This window comes from Crinia signifera, chromosome 19, assembly GCF_055691185.1.
Source record: "Crinia signifera chromosome 19, ASM5569118v1, whole genome shotgun sequence".
In the NCBI taxonomy this organism is placed as follows: Eukaryota; Metazoa; Chordata; class Amphibia; order Anura; family Myobatrachidae; genus Crinia; species Crinia signifera.
This window is the reverse complement of record NC_139226.1, coordinates 92026564-92048706: the sequence shown is the minus strand read 5'-3', so window position 1 is coordinate 92048706 and position 22143 is coordinate 92026564. Positions and strand designations below refer to the sequence as shown.

At 44.4% G+C, this 22143-nt stretch overlaps 2 protein-coding genes across 2 annotated transcripts in view; one reads left to right on the top strand and one right to left on the bottom strand.

The window, feature by feature from the left end:
- The window catches only part of MMEL1 (membrane metalloendopeptidase like 1), a 154498-nt gene that overhangs the window by 5749 nt on the left and 126606 nt on the right, over positions 1-22143 (top strand). The gene's annotated exons all lie outside the window — the stretch shown is intronic.
- LOC146041596 (uncharacterized) lies at positions 10469-14521 on the bottom strand. Its single transcript, XM_083161542.1, has 6 exons — positions 14372-14521; positions 13575-13739; positions 12818-13490; positions 12475-12741; positions 12181-12306; positions 10469-12070 (listed from the first exon to the last, which is right to left on the bottom strand). The coding sequence occupies exons 1-6, from the start codon at positions 14519-14521 to the stop codon at positions 11397-11399; spliced, it is 2055 nt and encodes a 684-aa protein (XP_083017668.1). The 3' UTR covers positions 10469-11396.

Genomic DNA, 22143 nt, shown 5'->3' with positions numbered 1-22143 from the left:
CAACACTTCTGCAAACTACAGTCAAATGACGCAATTCGCCATGACACAAATCATCATTTTATCCTTGCCCACCACAGTACAATGCCACCACAGTGCAGTGCAATGCAGGGGGCGTGGCTAAAATGACGCAATCACTCTGCCCATGCCCCCAAGCAAGCCGCCCCTCCTGTGGCTCCGCCCATGCCCCACATCTCCTTGCTCCTGGTGGTGGCCCTGCCCCTCTGCCTCATTGATAAAGTAGGCAAGTATGGTACTAGCATGTGTTCTGGACTTGGGGATGTTAGGAACTCATCGGATGAAGACACTTGGCCGTGGTAGGTGGAACCATATTTTGGACCAAAATTATGCTTAATACCTCAATGTTACTCTAGGTTGTATTGTGGAGTTTATTGTAATTGTACTGATTGCCAGTGTTCTATACACATTAGCCAATAGGCAAAATATTGGTAAATAACAACATTCAGACATCACAGGGACCAGCTGAACATGTGGGTCATCTATATATATAGACAAAATTGACCTACATGTTCAGCAGAAGGGGGGGGGGTGTTAACGATGTGCGGAAGCGAGCATCATCAATGAGATTGAGTGCACACACTGAGTGTCCTTCAGAAGGGCCTTTCTCATCTTAATCGATGATGGGCTTCCAGGGCTAGAGCACGCATTTGCCAACATTTCGAAATTAATATCTATTTTTAATCCTGAAAAATCAGGTTGATTTTGCCATGTAATTGATTGCTGCTGTAAAGAAATGGGAAAACTCTCCCCAAATCTCTCACTTTCTGAATCTTGCACCCTATTACATTGGGCCCAATGTGTTTTTTAGCCCTGGAAGCCCAACATCAATTAAAAAAATAAAAAAAACAATGATTCGAATCAATCTAATCTAATATTGAGTAAAAAAATGATCGAAAAAACCCAACAAACAACTTTAGTAAATATGCCCGCAAGTCTCTAAAGTATGGGATAACCACTCGAACTGAAGGCAGCCATCTACTGGACATTCAGTGAGCATGGGGTACAGCATACCATGATTATCACTTGCGATACGCTTACAAGTGTCCCATCATTTGCGCACAGAAAATGGTTTCGTGCTATGCACCAGCACAAAGATCTTTTTATTTTCCACAAATCTGAACTATGTCTATTCAATTTCAAAGCACGGAGCCAGGTAACCGCGGTCATCCAAACCGATGACAGATACAGAATAGAGCAGAAAGATGTCTCGCATTCCCTTTCAAATAAATGTAACAAAGCCTTTTTTTTTTCTATACGAAAACTTTAATGACTTCTATTGAAAGTGAGCAACCAGCATACACGCCGACTCCGAGGGCATATTTTTTAATCATAATACTATCAAGTGGTAATTGTAGCGGATTTGATGAAAACTCCTTTTGGTTGTGAGTACTTTCCTGTAACTAATATAGGAGGCAATGGGGTTAAAGGTCTTTATCACTGTGTAAGAACACAATAGCCATATTTAATAAAAGACTATTCTCCAATGACAATTTATTCAGCTACAGGATCAGCAGTGCTATAGAGCCGGGTTACACTGCTTCTTAGTAATACCAAGTCCAACACCGACGGCCAATGAAAGGAGAGTTCTATCCGGTATACTGTAAAAGGCAACAAAAAGTTTATTTTCATACAATTATCATAGTTCGGGCAAATAAAGCCAGTGATGGCTTGTCATCACTGGCCATTCACAATTTGATTGAGAGGTGGTCAGCCTTTGTGAGTGGCACGCCAGCGTTTCCTGAGAGTGCCCCAGAAAAATGCATGTGGCTGCTGGCCTTTGGGTGGGAGGGACGCTGACATCATCAGTGGTTCCCATGGCCTTTACAGCGCCGAGTAAAGTTTACCCCCCTGCTTGCACTACTGTAAGCAGGGGTGCCTCCCTCAGCGGCAGAGCAGCAGCTGGACTGAGAAGTCCGGCCCTGCTGAGACTACAGGCACATTACATTCCACGGCTCCAGGACGGGAGAGGGGGTGGCCGGGGAAAGACGGGGAGTGCCAGCGTATCTCAAATGCTAACTTTCCCCAGCCGCAGGAAGAGAGGGCGCAGTCTCCCCACAACACTTTCTGTGCCTGTAGGAAGTGGGGTGCACATTCATCCCAGCCACTGTGGGCTGTTTGGGGGGATTCTGGGAGATGGCATTCGATTCCTGTCAGCACTATGGTGCCTTTCTGTCACTCTGTGACTCTGTGTGGGTGGAGTCAAAGAGGCGCTGATAGACTATTAGCCTATGACTACGCCCATGACTCCACCCAGCGTTATACACACACTCACAGAGTGAAAGATCTGGGCAAATATATAAGAGATGTATATATATAGGGCCTTATTCTGGTTCACTCTCAGAGGCAAATTCCTTCTCAAATGGACAAAACCATGTGCACTGCAGGTGGGGCAGATGTAACTTGTGCAGAGAGAATTACATTTGGGTGGGGTTTTACTTCAAGGTGCAGTGCACATGGTTTTGTCCATTTGAGAAGCAATTTGCCTCTGAGAGTGAACCAGATAATGGCCCATGGTCTCCCAGTCCCTGTATTCTGAAGGCAAGATTAAGTTGGCCATCATGCCAAAAGAACTATGGGTATTATCAATCACTGTAGCCACTTAAAGTGCTTTTCCTGCGGCTGAGTTCTGTAGTTAATTGTCCTGTAAATCGCATGTTTGCAATGTTATTATGTTATATAAAGAAGCAAATACATTAGACAATGCAGGCAAGTTGAAGCCTGAAGAAGACGGAAGGTGAATAATCTTTCTATTGTATTCAGTAAACACCGACCGAGCTCATCGGTCACCTACACTCTAAAGCAAAACTCCTGTCTCTTCATTTACTGTGTCACTCCATTATGTGCTTACTGTGGGCCAGGCACTGCACGCCTGATCTTATTCTTACACCGGAGCTCAATTCTTAACATTCTGCATATGCTCTCTGAAAGCTGCATCTTATAAGGGGGCTGTATAGTCATCTAAATGCTAATCCCTTTGGAACTGGGTCAGTGCCATAGGGGGGCTTCCTGTTATGGTACACAGAACTGTCGCTATGTCAGTCTCGGGAACTTTGGAGGAGATGCTACAAAGTGTGGAGGGCTATAAACCAATCAGCTCCTAACATTTATTTTTGAAACACAGCCTGTAACATGGCAGGTAGGAGCTGATTGGCTACCTCTCTCCTCTTTGTCTTTCTCCAAGGTTACATACATTCCCCCCTATGGCAGATAAGGTAATTAGGCTAATTTATTATTTCCTGATCCACATGTGCTCATGAACCCTCAACAAATCAACTATGTTGCAACCTTTTGATCGTTACCATTGCAAAGTTACGCTGCCCAGTTCAGGGATATATTGAAACTTGGGTAGGCTCTTCAGACTCAGGTGATTACCCTCTGTTACCTCCCATTTGTAAAATCAAACAAAAACACATTTTAGTGAAATCTTTAACCCAAATCTGTAGATCCGGGTTCAATGCCCAAATCTATGTAATGACACTGTAAGCCCACGGCATCAACCCATAGATTCCAAGTTGTAGTTAGCACCATAAGGTGCACTTAGCTGAGATTTTCCTCCGGACACTGGAGGTCATTCTGGTTGACTCACAAAGCTGCGCAAACACAACAAACACAAACGTCCCCCCTTTCGCACAGCGAATATCGTTGAAGGCATGCAGATGAATGTTTACCATAAAACTCCACTCGCAGCCTTGCATGCTGGGATAAAACCATTTGATGGTGTCCGACCATCAAAGGATTTCTAATGTGTTTGCAAATCTAAGATGGTGTCTCAGATTTGTGGCTACCTAATATGGGAAGAGGGCGGGCAGCTAACTTCCAGTGACATCAGCTGCCCTCCCCTGACACTCGCATTATGCCATAATTTAAATTGGAATGCCTAGCGTTTTCATGGGAACATATGAAACGCTAGGTGTTCCCATGGATGCTATCCGCGCCCGTTCACAGAAAGAGGTTGCACAGGCACATAAATGTTTATGTGCCTGTGCAGTTGCACACAGTGGCGTAACTACTGTAAGGCAGCCCCAGCTGCCACTTGGGGGAGCAAGCCACGGTGGGGTCTATGTGGGCGCCAGCACCTGCTGGACGCACTGACATTCTGCTGCCTGTCACTGCCGACTGGATGTCAGCCAGTGGGCCGCAGCGCGGGTACGGCCATGGCAGAGATGACAAATCCCCCCCACTGATTCAATTGACTATACACAGAGCCGGCCATTGGCTACTGTGCACAGGATGGGCGGGCGGATGAGCGTGCTGGGGCGGCCTGGGATGCGTCGGAGCCAAAGGAATCAGTAGTGTCTGCTGGTCTCCCCTCCTCTCTTCAGCTTCAGCTTTTCGATTATCACATCATACGCTAGGGAAAAACGCTGGAGAGGAGACCGGGGGGGGGGGGGGGGGGGAAGAGTCACAAACCTTTTGGCAGGGGGGAGCAAAATTTATAGTTATGCCACTGGTTGCACAACATTGTTCCCTTGTGCAAACACGCAGGGGAGCGAACCAGTTAGAATCAAGGCCACTGTTAGGAGACATCTGCATTAAGGCCCTGCTGCTAATCAGTTCACTCCGCTGCGTATTTGCATGGGGGATCGACGTTGTGCTACTGCGCATGCGCATAAACATTTTTGCGCATATGCAGCCTTTTTGTGCAAATGGGCGTGGCACATTGATTATTCACCGACCCGTTCGCATGTAGCAGTGCGGGTGGTGGAGGCCGCAGGTAGTGCCCAGCGTTTCGTGGGTGTTCCCATGAAAATGCTAGGCGTTCCCATTTAAATTGCGGCGGATGTCAAGGGCGGGCAGCTGACGTCACCAGATGTCAGCTGCTCACCCGGTTCCTATACAAGGTAGCCGCAAATCTGAGACACCAGGGAGTGTCTTAGATTTGCAAACACCTTAGAAAACATTTCATGGTCAACCAAAATGACCTCCTAAGTGCAAGTTTACGTGGCAGATTCATTGAAGATATTTAATAAATTGTGCAGCTAATTGAATCTACCCCTACGTGCCCCCTGGGATCTTTGCAGAAGCCGAAATTGCCTAATGTATGAAGTGAATATGGGCTGAGAACAGAATGATCTAATCACTGCACTGTGCCATCACTACCTACTGGATTGTGACATCAAACTACTATATTCCTAAAGTGAAGGGTGTGATGCACCAAAGATGACTATTTAGATGGAGTTAAGGAGCCCACACACGCTCCGATTCCCGGCAGTGCGATGTGTGCTTTGAGGTGCGCGCTCCCGCGGCACCTCATCACACAGTACAAAAAGTATGTGCACATACTTTTTGTACTTGCTTTTCATCACATCGCATCGCATTGCATGCACAAGGCATGCAATGCGATGGGATGGATGCTATTTAAGCCCAGAACGCACGCCGCTATCAGAGCGTGTATGGGCTCCTTTACCCAATAGAGAACCATATACTTATTTTTACATTGCGATCTGGGAGGGATCTAATTGGATCCTTCCCAGCATCCTCCGTAGCACCTGACAAATGCGCATGTACAGTAGGACTCCTGGTGACCATTGTTTCCTTTGACAGTAAACTGGTAGGCCTCCCCAAATGTTTGACATGCATAGGCCAACTGGGTCAAGAGGTTCACATGGGAAAGGTCGACGGAGTCAAAAGATCAACAGAGTCAAAATGTTGACATGGAAAAAGGTAGACTCAAATTTTTTGTGTCAACTGTCAACATGGACCCCAAATTATTGTAATGTGTACCCCCACATGGCTTACGCTTTGGGCATGGCACACTATTATTCTCCCTCTATGGGGGGTATTCAATCGTTATCGAAATGGTTTTTTTCACGTGTTTTTTTTCACTTTTTCACATCGGAGAGTCCTCAGCTATTCAATCTAGTCATTTTTCGAGTATGTGAAATGTTTTTTTTCACGATGCATTTTCGTTTGATTCGGTAGCGATATTTCCACTTTTTCACTTTTTTTTATAGCTTTTTTTCGACTTTTCACTCAGACATATTCAATGATATGATACCGATATGAATGTTTCCGCGTGTATGCTCTTCTTCTCAATTTTCCTTTCACCATGTCACGGGTGATGAATTCATAGATTCAACTCTGTATTTTGTTAAGTAACGGCTCGTTTGCTCTCCAGAATAAAATATATGCAGGATTGTTTGCCCTTATTTTGTTTTTTGCTTATTTTGTGTGAAATATTACTTGTTTTCTTACAATTCACTTCCCAGCATGCCTTTCTTTTCTCCCATCATGCACTTCACCACACCTCCTCACTCCTGCGTTTGGGATTTCATGGAGTAGCAGCCTTGTGCAGTCAGCTGTATTTGGAAGCGTTTTTATAGGTCAATTTGCGTTTTTGGATACAAATTCCTTCATTTTTTATCACTGTCTCAAAGAATGGATTATTTTGCTGACTTGCTTGTGATGTTCATGATCGTGTCAACATACCTGATGCGCTGTCGACGTCGTCGTTTGGCAAGTGGCTATCGGTGTCCTGTTCAGGGCCGTGGATATCATCATCGTGGTCAGCATCTTACTCCTTCTGGTGAGTCAGTGCGTGTTTCAATTCCACGTCCACGCCAGTATCGTACTAGGCGTGTACTGGATGGTCTCTCTGAGACGGAAGTGATTGGTACCTTTCGCTTGTCGTCTCAGGATATATATTCGCTGTATGATCTGTTGGAAGCTGACCTTGAGCCCCGGGTACGGTCAAACCATGCAGTCAGCGGTTTCCAGAAACTGCTGGCTGCATTGCAATTTTTTGCGTCTGGCACCTTCCAGCCAACTTTATCCCAGACATGCGGTTTTTCCCAGCCAACGATGTCTCGCTGTTTATCTCAGGTCATTAAAGCTTTCCGTAAATTAACGGCCCAGGTTATAAAATTTCCAGACACTGACAGCGAATGTAATGAGATCAAATTTGGCTTCTTTCAAAAATGGAGATTCCCCAATGTGCTGGGCGCGATTGACTGCACCCATGTGCAACTCACACCTCCCAGGGAATCGGAAGAATGTTATCGGAATCGAAAACACTTCCATTCCCTGAATGTCCAGATGGTGTGTGATTCCACAATGAGGTTATTGGACATCTGTGTGGGTTTTCCTGGGTCGACCCACGACTCCTTCGTTTTAAGCCAGTCATCTATTTTCCGTGATTTTGAGGAAGGAAGAATGCCAGATGGCTGGTTGTTAGGTATGTAATCTATATATATATATATTTTATAATGCATAAGTTATTAGCAAATATGTTACAACTTTTTATTGATATTTTAGGTGATGCGGGTTATCCGAATAAACCGTGGCTGTTGACCCCATTGCTTAATCCTGTAGGTGATGCTGAAAAAAGGTACCAGGAGTTACACATTGCATCGAGGGGTGTAATTGAAAGGACCTTCGGTGTACTTAAGAGCCGGTTTAGATGTTTAGACATCTCCGGTGGTAGCCTCTTATATTCTCCGGGAAAAGTCTGCGGCATTATTAATGCCTGTTGCATTCTGCATAATATCTGTGTCGCAAGACGTTTGCCGGTGAATATTCGTGCTAGTGTTAACCAGCATGGGGATCTTTCTTCAGTGTTACCTGTGGGCATGGACGAAGGAGCAGAAACCAGAAGAAATCTGATCAATACTTTTTTCGCATGTGAGTATTTCTGTGTTTTTTTTTCGTTTAAACAGATATCTCTATATATCATGATCCGTATCATTAACGATACATATGTATATACACACATGTCTGTATGGTTGACAGACCTTGTAATATTATTGTTTTAACGATTGCTATCGTATTGGGACATGTGTGTATAGCACACATTAGTTCTTTACATGTAAATGCACATGGACTTTACATATATATATTTGGTGTTTGTAATGTGATGCAATGGAACTGATTTTTCCGTGGTATTCAATTTGTACAATATTTAACTACGCATGGCGGTGGATAGAAACCTGTGCCAAGGGTAGTGACCCTCCGTGGCCCAACGAGGCAAGCACAGCGAGCCCTGCAAGGGGACGTTGTTTTGTTTTTAACTAATCAGCATCCCCTTGCGTGGATAGCTGATCATGTCCCCGATCTGGGTGGGTGCCTCTTGACGCTTGTCCCAGGTTTAGATCCAACTGAATGCCTTGTTGGATAGTGGGGATTTGCAAAGCTTACTTCCCATACAACCCTTTGAAAAATCGGGACCATCACATTGCATCGCAGTGCATATAAATTTGTTACATGCGATGTGATGCGATTATGGAGTTGCAACACACCAGATTGTGTGCCATGTTTCTGAACAAGTCCCTGAATATTTTTTAACGATATACTTTATCCCTTTCTAATTACAGAGTTGATCCATGTTGGTTCTTGTTGGCCTAGTTGGTTCTTGTTGGCCTTGTTCGGCTTGAAGTTTTCTGTCTTTTTTGGAGTTGTTGATTCAAAGTTTATTTTCGAAAGAGTCTGCATCACAAAATTATTGGGGTTCATTTGCAATGGATGTAAGTAGCAAACTGCCAGGTGTAACTCGGTGCCATGTCCGTCTGCAACAGGGCCACTACTTACCAGCAAGCTATGTTCCCATTCATGTTTCCCCCTGCAGGTCCTTATGTCTCCTGCTGCCTCTGCAAACATCCCTTTGCAGTTTGATGTCTGCCTTCACGCCACATCCAGTTCATTCCCAAGTGCCAGAGACAGGCCCCACTTCTCAGCTGCTGTTCTGTGAAATTGGTAAGTAGCTCATTCATGTGCCCCCGCAACACTGGTGTTCAACCTGTGGCACTCCTGATGGAGGGCCACAGGTTGAAGACCCATTCCCTAGGTTAAACCCCAAACATACCAAGGGCGCATGCGCTGTGTGCCAGGTGTACCTCGGTGCCATGTCCGTCTGCAACAGGGCCACTACTGACCAGCACGCTATGTTCCCATTCATGTTTCCCCCTGCAGGTCCTTATGTCTCCTGCTGCCTCTGCAAACATCCCTTTGCAGTTTGATGTCTGCCTTCACGCCACATCCAGTTCATTCCCAAGTGCCAGAGACAGGCCCCACTTCTCAGCTGCTGTTCTGTGAAATTGGTAAGTAGCTCATTCATGTGCCCCCGCAACACTGGTGTTCAACCTGTGGCACTCCTGATGGAGGGCCACAGGTTGAAGACCCATTCCCTAGGTTAAACCCCAAACATACCAAGGGCGCATGCGCTGTGTGCCAGGTGTACCTCGGTGCCATGTCCGTCTGCAACAGGGCCACTACTGACCAGCACGCTATGTTCCCATTCATGTTTCCCCCTGCAGGTCCTTATGTCTCCTGCTGCCTCTGCAAACATCCCTTTGCAGTTTGATGTCTGCCTTCACGCCACATCCAGTTCATTCCCAAGTGCCAGAGACAGGCCCCACTTCTCAGCTGCTGTTCTGTGAAATTGGTAAGTAGCTCATTCATGTGCCCCCGCAACACTGGTGTTCAACCTGTGGCACTCCTGATGGAGGGCCACAGGTTGAAGACCCATTCCCTAGGTTAAACCCCAAACATACCAAGGGCGCATGCGCTGTGTGCCAGGTGTACCTCGGTGCCATGTCCGTCTGCAACAGGGCCACTACTGACCAGCACGCTATGTTCCCATTCATGTTTCCCCCTGCAGGTCCTTATGTCTCCTGCTGCCTCTGCAAACATCCCTTTGCAGTTTGATGTCTGCCTTCACGCCACATCCACTTCATTCCCAAGTGCCAGAGACAGGCCCCACTTCTCAGCTGCTGTTCTGTGAAATTGGTAAGTAGCTCATTCATGTGCCCCCGCAACACTGGTGTTCAACCTGTGGCACTCCTGATGGAGGGCCACAGGTTGAAGACCCATTCCCTAGGTTAAACCCCAAACAAACCAAGGGCGCATGCGCTGTGTGCCAGGTGTACCTCGGTGCCATGTCCGTCTGCAACAGGGCCACTACTGACCAGCACGCTATTTTCCCATTCATGTTTCCCCCTGCAGGTCCTTATGTCTCCTGCTGCCTCTGCAAACATCCCTTTGCAGTTTGATGTCTGCCTTGACGCCACATCCACTTCATTCCCAAGTGCCAGAGACAGGCCCCACTTCTCAGCTGCTGTTCTGTGAAATTGGTAAGTAGCTCATTCATGTGCCCCCGCAACACTGGTGTTCAACCTGTGGCACTCCTGATGGAGGGCCACAGGTTGAAGACCCATTCCCTAGGTTAAACCCCAAACATACCAAGGGCGCATGCGCTGTGTGCCAGGTGTACCTCGGTGCCATGTCTGTTTATAACAGGGCCAATACTAACCATTAATTTTTCCCCTTGCAGGTCCATATGTCTACTGCTGGCCACACAGAGAACACTGTGCTTGATGACCGGTTGAACCGATGGCAAAATCTTTGCATTACACCACTTGCATCGTGTGTCATAAAATTGTATTGTTATACTATAATAGTTCAATGTAAATAATTGTATACGAAAAATGATTCTTGAAATGTTGTTTGGTTCAATAAAATTTTATTGAACAATTTTGGATTTTCGACTGACATGAATCATGACCTTTGATGTTGTTTCATTTATAAATAGTTAGAAAGATATAAAAACGCTCAAAAAATGAGAAAATATTCAAAGTGTTTAGAGAAACAGAGAACCAAGATACGCCACAAGGTAAAGTTTCAGAACTGTCATTTGTTTGTAACAATGACCATTGTCACCACTGACCACGCTGCTCCTTCCAAATGTGCAGTGCGTCACATCTGGGGGGAGAAGGTTGGCCAGTGTTGACAATGGAACATTGAAATCAGCACAAATGATATACGCCACAAGGTAAAGTTTCAGAACTGTCATTTGTTTGTAACAATGACCATTGTCACCACTGACCACGCTGCTCCTTCCAAATGTGCAGTGCGTCACATCTGGGGGGAGAAGGTTGGCCAGTGTTGACAATGGAACATTGAAATCAGCACAAATGATATACGCCACAAGGTAAAGTTTCAGAACTGTCATTTGTTTGTAACAATGACCATTGTCACCACTGACCACGCTGCTCCTTCCAAATGTGCAGTGCGTCACATCTGGGGGGAGAAGGTTGGCCAGTGTTGACAATGGAACATTGAAATCAGCACAAATGATATACGCCACAAGGTAAAGTTTCAGAACTGTCATTTGTTTGTAACAATGACCATTGTCACCACTGACCACGCTGCTCCTTCCAAATGTGCAGTGCGTCACATCTGGGGGGAGAAGGTTGGCCAGTGTTGACAATGGTTCCTATGTTGCTGCATTGAAAAAAAAAAACTTATAGATAATAAACAATAAAAACTTAAATAAGTGCAATTTCACAATAAAAATACCTATTCCTTCCTAAAGAGACCAGAGTCAAATCTGGATGGAGATGGATGTTACAAGTTATTACTGTGAAAACATTGTAATTTTAAACTTTTTATAACTCCTGTGAAATCTGAGTTTCATCGTCATCGTGTGTAGGTGCTGATAATGACAGATCGTTAGCTAACGATTCAGGTTGCACACAAGATGTTGTCGCATGATCTGGCTCTCTAACATTTGGAAACATGCCTGAATATCCTGTGTACATTTGGGAATAGGAATAGGTATTTTGTGTGGGAAATACACCCCCTTTCCTCTCGTTTACTGATGCTTTTCTTTGTTTTTCACTTATGTTTTTTTTGTGCGACTTTGCAATCATGTCCTCTGCAATTAACTTCAGAGAAGTAGCAATCAACCCTGTACTGGCAGAAGTTTGTCGATGGCACTCTAACATGATATTAAAGGTATTTGCTGATTGTGCATTAGCATCTGAAATTTTCATTAAACTGTGTGCGTGGCTAGTTGTATTGTCAACCAATTTGTTGATTGACACAGCTATAATATTCAGTATATCCTGAGTAGTTTTGTATTGGCTCTGGCGGTTTACATCAATCTGTTTTACTATGTCTATAAAACCTTTAAAAGTGTTTTCTAAGCTATCTAGTCTTTTGTTTAAAACTTTTTCAAAGTCAACATGTCTCCGCTGCATTTGATCTGCCAAAGCTCTGATATGCAGATATTCTGGTTCTTCTGATGTGTCGTTGTTTCCAAGCTGCCTTGCTTGAGATGCTGTAAGGATAGAGAAATTTTGAAGAACATTCAATTACTTGATTTTATTTGTAAATAATGAAGAGTGTAGTAGAAAACCAAAGATATTGCTGAAATATATTATTACTTACGTATAGGTGTTGATTCCGATTGTCGCACCTCCACATCTCCATCCTCAGACAAATTTTCAATTAAATCAGGCCTAAAAAAACGACCAATTCCGGAGGAAAGTCCTCCACTTGTCATAGGCATATCTTCTGTAATTAAAATTCCCATAAAATTTATTATAAACAAATAAATCACACTTTTCATGTAAGGAGTGCATAACATTTCCAAAAAAGTATTACTGTTTAATAAAATACATCCCTTGATTATAAACTGGTTTTATGCCGCAATACACAGCTATTTTTTAAAAAAAAACTAACCTTTTTCTTTTGGATTTACAGTACTCTCGCATTCCATCTGTTGAGAATTTCTCTCCCTTGAGGATCGGTTACCGGAATAATTATCTATGGAACTGCTGTTGAAACCCTCAAACGTTACGTCGGTTACATCAGATGATTCAAGGAAGCATGTGGGTATACTTTGCAATTCAGCCATACTACTGCCATCATTATCTTTCGAACGTTCAAGAACTCGATTGCTGGAATTATTGTGCCTTCTTTCCGCTTGCATTAAATGTTGACGCTCATCTAATGAAGGTAAAAATATTATTAATAACATTTCATTACATTTTGGTACATAGATTTTATGCTATTAAATTATTACCATTTTTACTAGACATATTTTTCTCATTGCTAATTCTGCTGCCTCTTTTCTTTCTAGGATTCTCCTCTTCCTCCTGAATGCCTCCTCGTCTAGAGTCAACACCTCCTTTCACTCCATAAATCATTATTGGGTTTAATCGTTTCTTGATTATTTCCTCCCAGGAAAGCCACTTTATTTTCATCTCCGGTCCGCCACCTGTACCTATCTCATGTCTTCTTTGCATACCCATTTTTTTTTTAGTTTGCCTGCGGCAGTCACTATACCTTTTGATACAATGTTTGGAATCTCTTTGAACACCTGATATAGAGGTGACTTTTTCGGCAATATTATTCCACATCTTTCTTTTCAATTTTGGAGCTGTAGTTGGTGCCCTTGGACCAAACAACATATCATAATATCTATCAACTGCCTCCACCAGAGCATAATTCTCGGACTCATTGAACCGTACGCCACGTTGAGCCTTTTTCAGATTTTCACCACCGGATCCTTCACCAGAAGAATGATGAGATGCTGAGTCATCAGAAAACCTTGCAACCTCATTTGTATCACTTTGCATGCTTTCTTGACTACGGATATTTGATCGCTGCCTATCATTGGGACGCTTCTTTTCTAGACTGTTTTGTGGCCGGCTGTGATGAACATTTTGTAAATGTTGCCTTTTGCTGTGGAACATCTGCAAACAGAATGAGAATTTACAATTTAAACATCATTACATTGCAAAATTGAAATCATCTTTGGTTGAAATAAAAATAAATACCTTCGAATGTCCACTTGTGGTGGCTTTTTGTTTATTGCGCGATGCTTCAACTTTCGCCCTCCAGATTCTAAATTCGGCACTTTGCTCCCAATCCTCCTCAAATCTTTCAAAATCTTCCTCCGTTGTAGAAATATCGGAACGATGTGGGCTTCTCAATGTAGGAGACTGTATAAAAAAGATGTAGTGTTATTGTTTTTAAACAAGCACATAATAAAAATTATTTGCCATGTTCAATTTGCCCTTAGTTTACCTATCTCTTTCAGGAATTTTTATTGTATGTCTAAATAAAAGGCATGTGTGCCAATGACATTCATTGATCACCCAGTTTAAGAAACCATAATGGTTATAGACCCAGCACCCACCCATGTTTTACCAAAGCACACCAAGCTGTAACCGCTACGTTTTGCCTTATAGAAGGCTGCTGTGTCTGTTCCAACTTCTCGAATAATGTGTTGTACTTGTGAGAGCCAAATACCATTTCTTCCAATAAATTATGGTTGGATATTAGGACAACATTTTAAGAAATTGGCGTGTTATAAAATCACCATAAACAAATAAATGGATGTTAGTGATGATGTACCAACACATGGTGATTTTTAAAATCGCATTGGGGCGTGGTGTGAGGGTTGTTGGGGTTGGAATATCATATAGGAGGGTTCACTCTGAGGTGGCAACAGTATGAGCCGCACACCCACAGGCCTTGTCCGTGACACTCGATGCAATGCATATTTACTGATCCAGACTATCATTACATATTGGTGATACTATATTCATAAACCCAAAATAATTTTAATTACCCGATGTCTTCCATTGCTTTTCTTTCTAGTTCCAACAAGGCTTGTCGTCTTCAAAGCCATCTCATCCAGTTCTTGATGCTCTGTATTTTTATGCACTGAATCTTCTGAAGAGGAATCCACTGGTGAAAAAAGACTTCTTTCTGTAGACATTCATAATAAATACAAATGTCATGATTGAGCATGGTCGTTTCAATGTACAACAAAAGATCCCCATGTGCTAAACTTGCACAGTGAATACACCCAGTTGAATAACTTTATAACAGATGCCCATAGGCGGGGTGTGGATCATGTGTGAGAATGAAATTATATATGTACAGTCATAAAGTCGTCCCCACTAGTGCAACTTCCCTGGAAGGTCGACCTGACTTAGGTCTAAAAAGGACAAGGTCTTAATGAGTTATGTTGGAATTTGAATAGAGATCGACAGGTCATAAGATGAGCAGGGAATTTCCAGCACTTATGTGGGCACGACATATAACTGTAGAAATAAGGTCAGTCTGATTGATTACCGCTTCTATTAGAATGACTACTGTTTATGCCAGACTAATATACAGACACACCCGCATAGGCACACACAGCAACTCACACACATATAAAATCCACATATATAGAAACTGCAACATACTTCACATGTACACACATAACAGGACGGACATATGCACATACACCCACAATTCATATATGGCATTAACAGACACAAATCCATGTATACACACAACAACATATGCACATACACCCACATCCATACACACAGCGTTATATGCAAAAGAACCACCATCTATACACACTTCCAGAAACATCACATGTATACACATGCAGTTGCTACAGATGCACATACACCCACAATTATAAACTGCAACTTTCAGGTACACAGACACATGTATGCACACAGCTACATGTGCCCATACATCCACATATACTGTAGACCAACCTCTCTAAATACAGTGACATAATAGCCCTTACATACACACAAGCAACACATACATAAATAAACAAAGCAGCATCTACATAAACACACAATACACATACAAATCCTCACACACTGCGACTGCCCCCTCACACCTCTAAAAGAGCCATCTAGCTATTTCTTTATTCATAAGATAGTTGGAGGTGGTCAGCTGGATGGGCTTTATGGCTGCGAGGAAGACACAGGGGCTTTCTGCGTGTGACAGGAAGTCACGTCTCCTCCTGTGACTGAGCTCCTCCAGCAATGCTGCTATTCACTGCAGCGCTGCTCCATCACAAAGCATTCTGGCTGGCACGCAGGGGCTGGAGTTTAACAAATGCTGCTGGTCAGGCAGGGTGCACCCTTAAGACGTTCCCCAACAAGAAAGTGCAAAGCTTTGAAAAGTGGCCATGCTGACCCACCCCAACCGTGCACACTTCAAAGCTCATATAACAGTACAATTTGAATTTATCCCCTTAACAACCAAGCACTAAAAAGAACCAATTTGGAAATATGAAAGACATGCCACACACAAGGAGAGTATCGTTTAAAGGACATGCTAAAATCTCACTAACAACGGACAAAACTAAAAAGCCCTAACCTGTGGTTAAATTCAAGGACAACGCTGTCGAGCAGAAGGTTCCATTTTAAAGAAAATAAACAATAGAAACAGCGCAGCAATACTGTACAAAACAACTAATAAAATAAAGGATATTACTCACTCTGTTTGAAGACACGCGGTCCGAACGTGGAAGGGGGCTGCTGTGATCCACTGCACTACGGCCATTAGACACAACACTGTCGGCATCCCAAAATGGTGGATGCGTTGCGCAGCACGTTCTTTTTATACAATACGCGTAAGTTTCGCTTAGCGAAAAAGTCACGCCCATTTTTCGATACATTTCACTTTTTTCACTTCTTGCTGTCTCCGGAAAAAAAACCTTTGAATACCTCGAAAAAAAAAATAGCGAAAAAGGATTCTTGATGCGAAATAAACGAAAACATAATGTTAAACGTAAAATAGTTTTTTTCGGAGCACATTGAATACCCCCCTATAACAGTGATTTTCAACCTTTTTACCTTGCGGCACACTAAATAGGACTTTAAAATTGCCAAGGCACACCCTAAGATCCCCACAGGCCAAAACACATTGGCCACCACAGTAAAAAAACAAACCTATTGGCCCCCACATTAAAAACAATCACACTGATCCCCACAGGTAATAAAATACATTGGCCCTTCAGATGAAAAGAAGAGACCAGTAAATAACATTTGAACTGGTGGTGGCTGTAAATGGGTTTGGGCATCTCTAGATCTGGGGGCACACTTGAGAACAGCTTAAGGCACACTAGTGTGCCACGACACACTGGTTGGAAAACACTGCTCTATGATGACATGGATGGTGAATTAAGAACAAGCCAGTTAAAAAAACTCATGTTGACCTTGTCATGTGTGTATCTACAGTACATGTGTGTATCAACATTTTGACCTGTCAACCTTTTTCATGTCAGCGTTTTGACCATGTTGACCTTTAGACCATGTTGAGCTATTGCAGGATGACATTTTGGGGTAGAACTATCTATTTTATATTTAGACACAGTAGATCTGTCAACCATAACTGTCAAAAAGGAGGAATCGATGATAATGGGGCCCTAATGCTAGAACACAGTCCAGATGCCACCATGGTGGTAACCAGCCATAGTGCGGAGGCTAAGGACAGAATTAGCAGAAGTAAACCATGTATATAAGGGTTAATGTACATTGTTTCCTAGAAGAACTTTTCCAATCCTCAGTGGTAAAATAAAAGCAGTGTCAAAGCTCAGCTTGATGCTTCTAGCTGCTGGTAATTATGATGGATGTCTTCAGAGAATCACAGGGGTTGGAGAAAGATCAGCAGCCATAGTTCCTGAACTAACGGTTGTGATAAGTAGCTAATAGCCCTGAGCGCCCCTCGGTGGGAGCGGTCACGGAATGAACCAGGCCGTGCTACACAGCTATTCCTTAGAGAAGAGACTAGAGAGAGATCTTCTCCCCTGAAGAACTGTCTAGATGACTAATGATTCTATTTCCTCTGGCCATATGAATGTTGTACAGGATTGATGGTTCCTGCCGGTTGGTACCAGAAATACTGCATGCTCATATACTGTAGATAATACACCCCAGAGATGTCATGGGTACAGTAGCTTGGCTGGGCTCTAGAGCTTATAATAGCTTTTTATTTACTCTTAGAAATAGATTTTTCTAAACAGTTAGAGTTGAGCTGTCACAAAGGCCCTTATTCTGGTTGGTGCGGATATTCCCGCTTGCGTACGGGCCGCCGATGTTTATCTTCTGCGCATGTGCAGAGGTCACTTTGCGCATGTGCAGGCGATTTCGCCGCAAGGATTCTCTATACGCCGCACAGGGGGCGTAGAGGGGCGTGAGGGACTACTTATCCTCATTACCCTATGCATACGCCCCGCGTTTCATGGGCGTTCCCATGCAAACGCGGGGCGTATGCATGGTAATGAGGCCGTGACGCGTGGGTACAGGGCGGGCATCTGACATCGCCGGATGTCAGCTGCCCGCCCCCATACAAGATTTCACACGGACAAGTGTCCGTGTGGTCTTGTGTTGCGGGACCTGGTGGAGCGTGCGGCCCTGCATTCGATGTTCGGCGACCATCGAATGCAGGGGCTGCTCCCACCATGGAGGAGGCGTATCCCCGTCCAATTTCATGCGGATCGCCACATATCCGCGTACGGACGGCCGTGGCGATCCGTATGGAAGGCGGGGATTCGCCTGCACGGTCGGAGCCGCATATGCGGCTCCGGCCGCACCAACCAGAATAAGGGCCTTTGGCTGCTCTAGAAACTGATTTCATTTGGAATTTCATGAATAAAGTCAGGAACAATGTATCATCGAGGAACCAGCAGCAAACGAGAAACATCACATGTAGCCAATCCAAATAGAAACCTTGCTTACCTCAGCACCATTCACTATTACAGTGCCAGCTGCTGAATGCTCACCACTTAATTTTATTAGGAACACATTTATTAATCCCAAAAATGTTTGAAACCCTCTTATACCGCACTTTTCAGTATGGGGGGTATTTACCGAAGGGGTACCACAGCAGACATAGAAGACGCCCCATTTACCCTATGAGCTACTTCTTGCTTTCCTTACATACCTGCACCCCCAGACCTGGTCACCCACTTTACAAAGTAAAAACGTTGGTACAGGCGGCCGATGACTTTATTCTTTCGGGAAGACATCATAATAGCTATGGCCCCGGCTGTATAATTCCGGTATCTTGGTATTACATAGCGGGGGGCAGGGGCGTAACTTGATATTCGTAGGATATCAATAGCAAATAGCAAAACTTTGTAAGGGCCCCCTATTTATCAACTTATGGTGATAAATGTATGTAAAATAGATTACTTAGACAGTAAAGATGGGCCCCCTTCAGCTCTGGGCCCTATAGCAGCTGCACTCCCTGCACTGCTATGGGTAGTTATGCCCTTGGCAGGGGGCATGGATACAATTATGATTTATAGCAACCACTACCCTGTACTGCCCACCGTGTCACTCCTGCACCCTATGAAAGTCTGGGGCACAAGGTACACAGTAAAAAGGTCAACAATGAAAAAGTTGACAGATGAAAAGTTCAATGAGTTTTCATGTTTTGGTGTCAATGTTAAACCCTAAGTACGTGGACCACTCAATTAGTTTACCACTTTACCATTGCCAATCGGAGTGCGCGTGGATGGTAATGTCTGAAAATGTAAAAAAAAAAAAGGTAAAAAATCATGAAAAACTCATGTGAACCTTTTCATTGCCACGTCCACCTATTGCTTGTGTTGACCTTTTCAATGTGTAGACCAAATATTGTGGAGCATATGTTGTTGACCTAAGCCTAGACATTGTCACCTGGACAATGGACAAGTGACCCCCGGTCAGCGGTAGCCTCCGCCTGGGTAAGCCTTGCTGTGCCTTTAGCCATTGCAATGAAATCTCAGCTATTCTGTTAGTTTACTTTCAGGCCTCTAATACCAAGCAAAGAAATATTAATTACAGTATAGTGAGAATATGATGGGAGTAACCTGGAATTGTGCTTGGAAACCCCCTGTGTATTAGCTTCAGGTATAATTTTCCCAGCAAGTGACATTACAGAGCTGAAATGTCTCATCCGGCAGTAATTGTTACTCTCGCAATGTGCGGAATGACAAGAGATGGAGATAATCGCTCTGCAATTGGCAGGATCACCTCTGACAGTCACAAGGTGGAGATGGGGTGCAGCAGGTTGCTAACAGGTATTCATATTAGGGCAGAGGCGCTGGAACGTTTTTAGGTTGGGGGGGGCAAGATATAATCTCATTTTGGTGCCCCCTAAATTGCTATATGTTACCCCCGGGCACTATACACACTGGCAGCGGCATATATGCATGGGCATTATACACAGGGCAGCGGCATATATGCGTGGGCATTATACACAAGGCAGCGGCATTTACGTATGGGCATTATACACAGGGCAGCGGCATATACACGTGGGCATTATACACCGGGCAGCGGCATATACATGTGGCCAGAGACACCAGGACTGACATTAATCCAGGGGTTGTCATTTACTCGTAAAAAGTGGAAAAAGTGGCAGTGTCACCCCCAAACAGATTTATGTGATTATGTCTGATTATGATAATCAGACATAATTACATAAACCTGTTTGGGTGTGAATCCAGGGGTAAATGACAACCCCTGGATGTGTCAGTCACTGGGGAAGGGAGGGTGAGAGAAGCAGCATTGGCGGGCGCACATCTTCCCTGCCACCCGCCCGGCTATATTACTGATTAATCAGCTGCCCACCCGCCCGCCAGGCTATATAACTGATTTATTATCAGCCGCCCGCCCGCCCCTATATTACTTATGTATTATCATCTGCCCGCCCGCCCTCCTATATTACATACCAGGCGCCGGGGATGGCTGCTGCTGCTGCCGCCGGGGAGATGTGTAGAAGACGCGCCCGCCAATCACAGTGTATGTGGAGGGGATGCGCCGGCAGTGATTGGCTGGCGCGTCTTATGCACATCTCCCCGGCGGCAGCAGCAGCAGCCATCCCCGGCGCCTGGTATGAAATATAGGCGGCCGGGCGGATGATACTTCTTTAATATAGGCGGGCGGGCGGCTGTAATATAGGCGGGCGGGCCGGACATACTGGCGCCTCAGTAATTTGGGGGGGGGCAAGCTGCCCCCTCGCCCCCCCCCCCATTCCGGCGCCACTGTATTAGGGGTCTCTGGGCCCTTTAGGAGACTGTTGACAAGTTATTTAATGTTTCACATAATCATTTTACTATTCCAACATCTTTGTATATGTTCAAACAACACAGTAGTGTAGTGCAACGACGGAGTCAGCAGCATTTCAGAAATCAGAGGCAGACCCAGCTACTCCAGAGAGGGCGGCGCCTGGCCGGAGGAGTCTGTGCATGGGGCTCCTCCTCTCTAATGCACCTGCAGAGATGTCTGTTGGGAGTGAGCAGCCAGGTTCCATGCTAGTGCAGGGCGCCTTTTATTGCAGAAATTTTATTGCAGGGAACTTCTACTGGAAATAATCTGCCGATGCTACATTGTTGCACATTGCATACAGATTCAGAGGAGCTGCCCACAGACATAGAAGTGTTATCACATCAAATTAATCAGCACTGTCTCCTGGTGCATCCATTTCAAATCACGTTGTGTCCTACCCACATCGCCTTGCGACTAAGATACATTTTCAGAAAAAAAATGCATGTGTTCTTGGGACCTGGCACGCGGAGAGATGTTTATTGCGGCTGGGTCAATGATGCATGAGGACCAGTGGCGATTTTTACCTATGGGCTGCAGGGCTGCAGTCCATCCAGGTAAAATCTGCCACTGTTCTCTGTGACATACAGATAGTGGTAGATGCTCAAATTAGTTCAGTAATACTATTCAGGTGCATGCAAGGGAGGGGTTAATACTGAGTAAGTAACAAGACATTGGTTCCCCCGGCACACTGAATAGTTTTGGCAACCAATCTTGAACACTACATGATAATAGAATTCAGAGATATTGGTTACATATACCTGCGCAGGTGTATGACATGCCCCCAAGCCGCGTCAAGGCTTCTCTGTATATTGGGGGTCCCTAGCGCTATATCTAGGTGCAGGGTGTGGCACCCCAAAAACTATCATAAGCTAGGAGGCCCAGTGCGGCATGCCAGTGAGATACTAAGTGTTAATAATTAGTGATAGGAAGCCGAAGCTATATATATAGAGAGAGAGAGATAAAATAAAAAATGGAATGCAATTAAAATAAGAGAAAGATAGTGTTAGTGAGGGAAAAGTGTTAATAGAATGTAAGGGCATGCCGCACTAAAGTCACACAGCCCAACCAGTCCAGGAGCACCGCACCCCACACCACTGTTACCCTAAATTGGGTCTACAATTAACCAGCAGGAGCCACATGATAATGGTTCCTTACTTGGTATATCTGAACTAAGAGCTACCTACCTTGGAGCAACCCCAGACTACTCCATGTGGCATATCAGGACCTGCATCTCCGCCTAATACAAGCTCCTCTCTGCCTCTAACAATATACATACAGATAGTGGTAGATGCTCAAATTAGTTCAGTATTACTATTCAGGTGCATGCAAGGGAGGGGTTAATACTGAGTAAGTAAGAAGACATTGGTTCCCCCAGCACACTGAATGGTATAAGAAACCAATCTTGAACACTCCATGATATAGAATTCAGAGATATTGGTTACATACACCTGCGCAGGTGTATGTAACCAATATCTCTGAATTCTATTATCATGTAGTGTTCAAGATT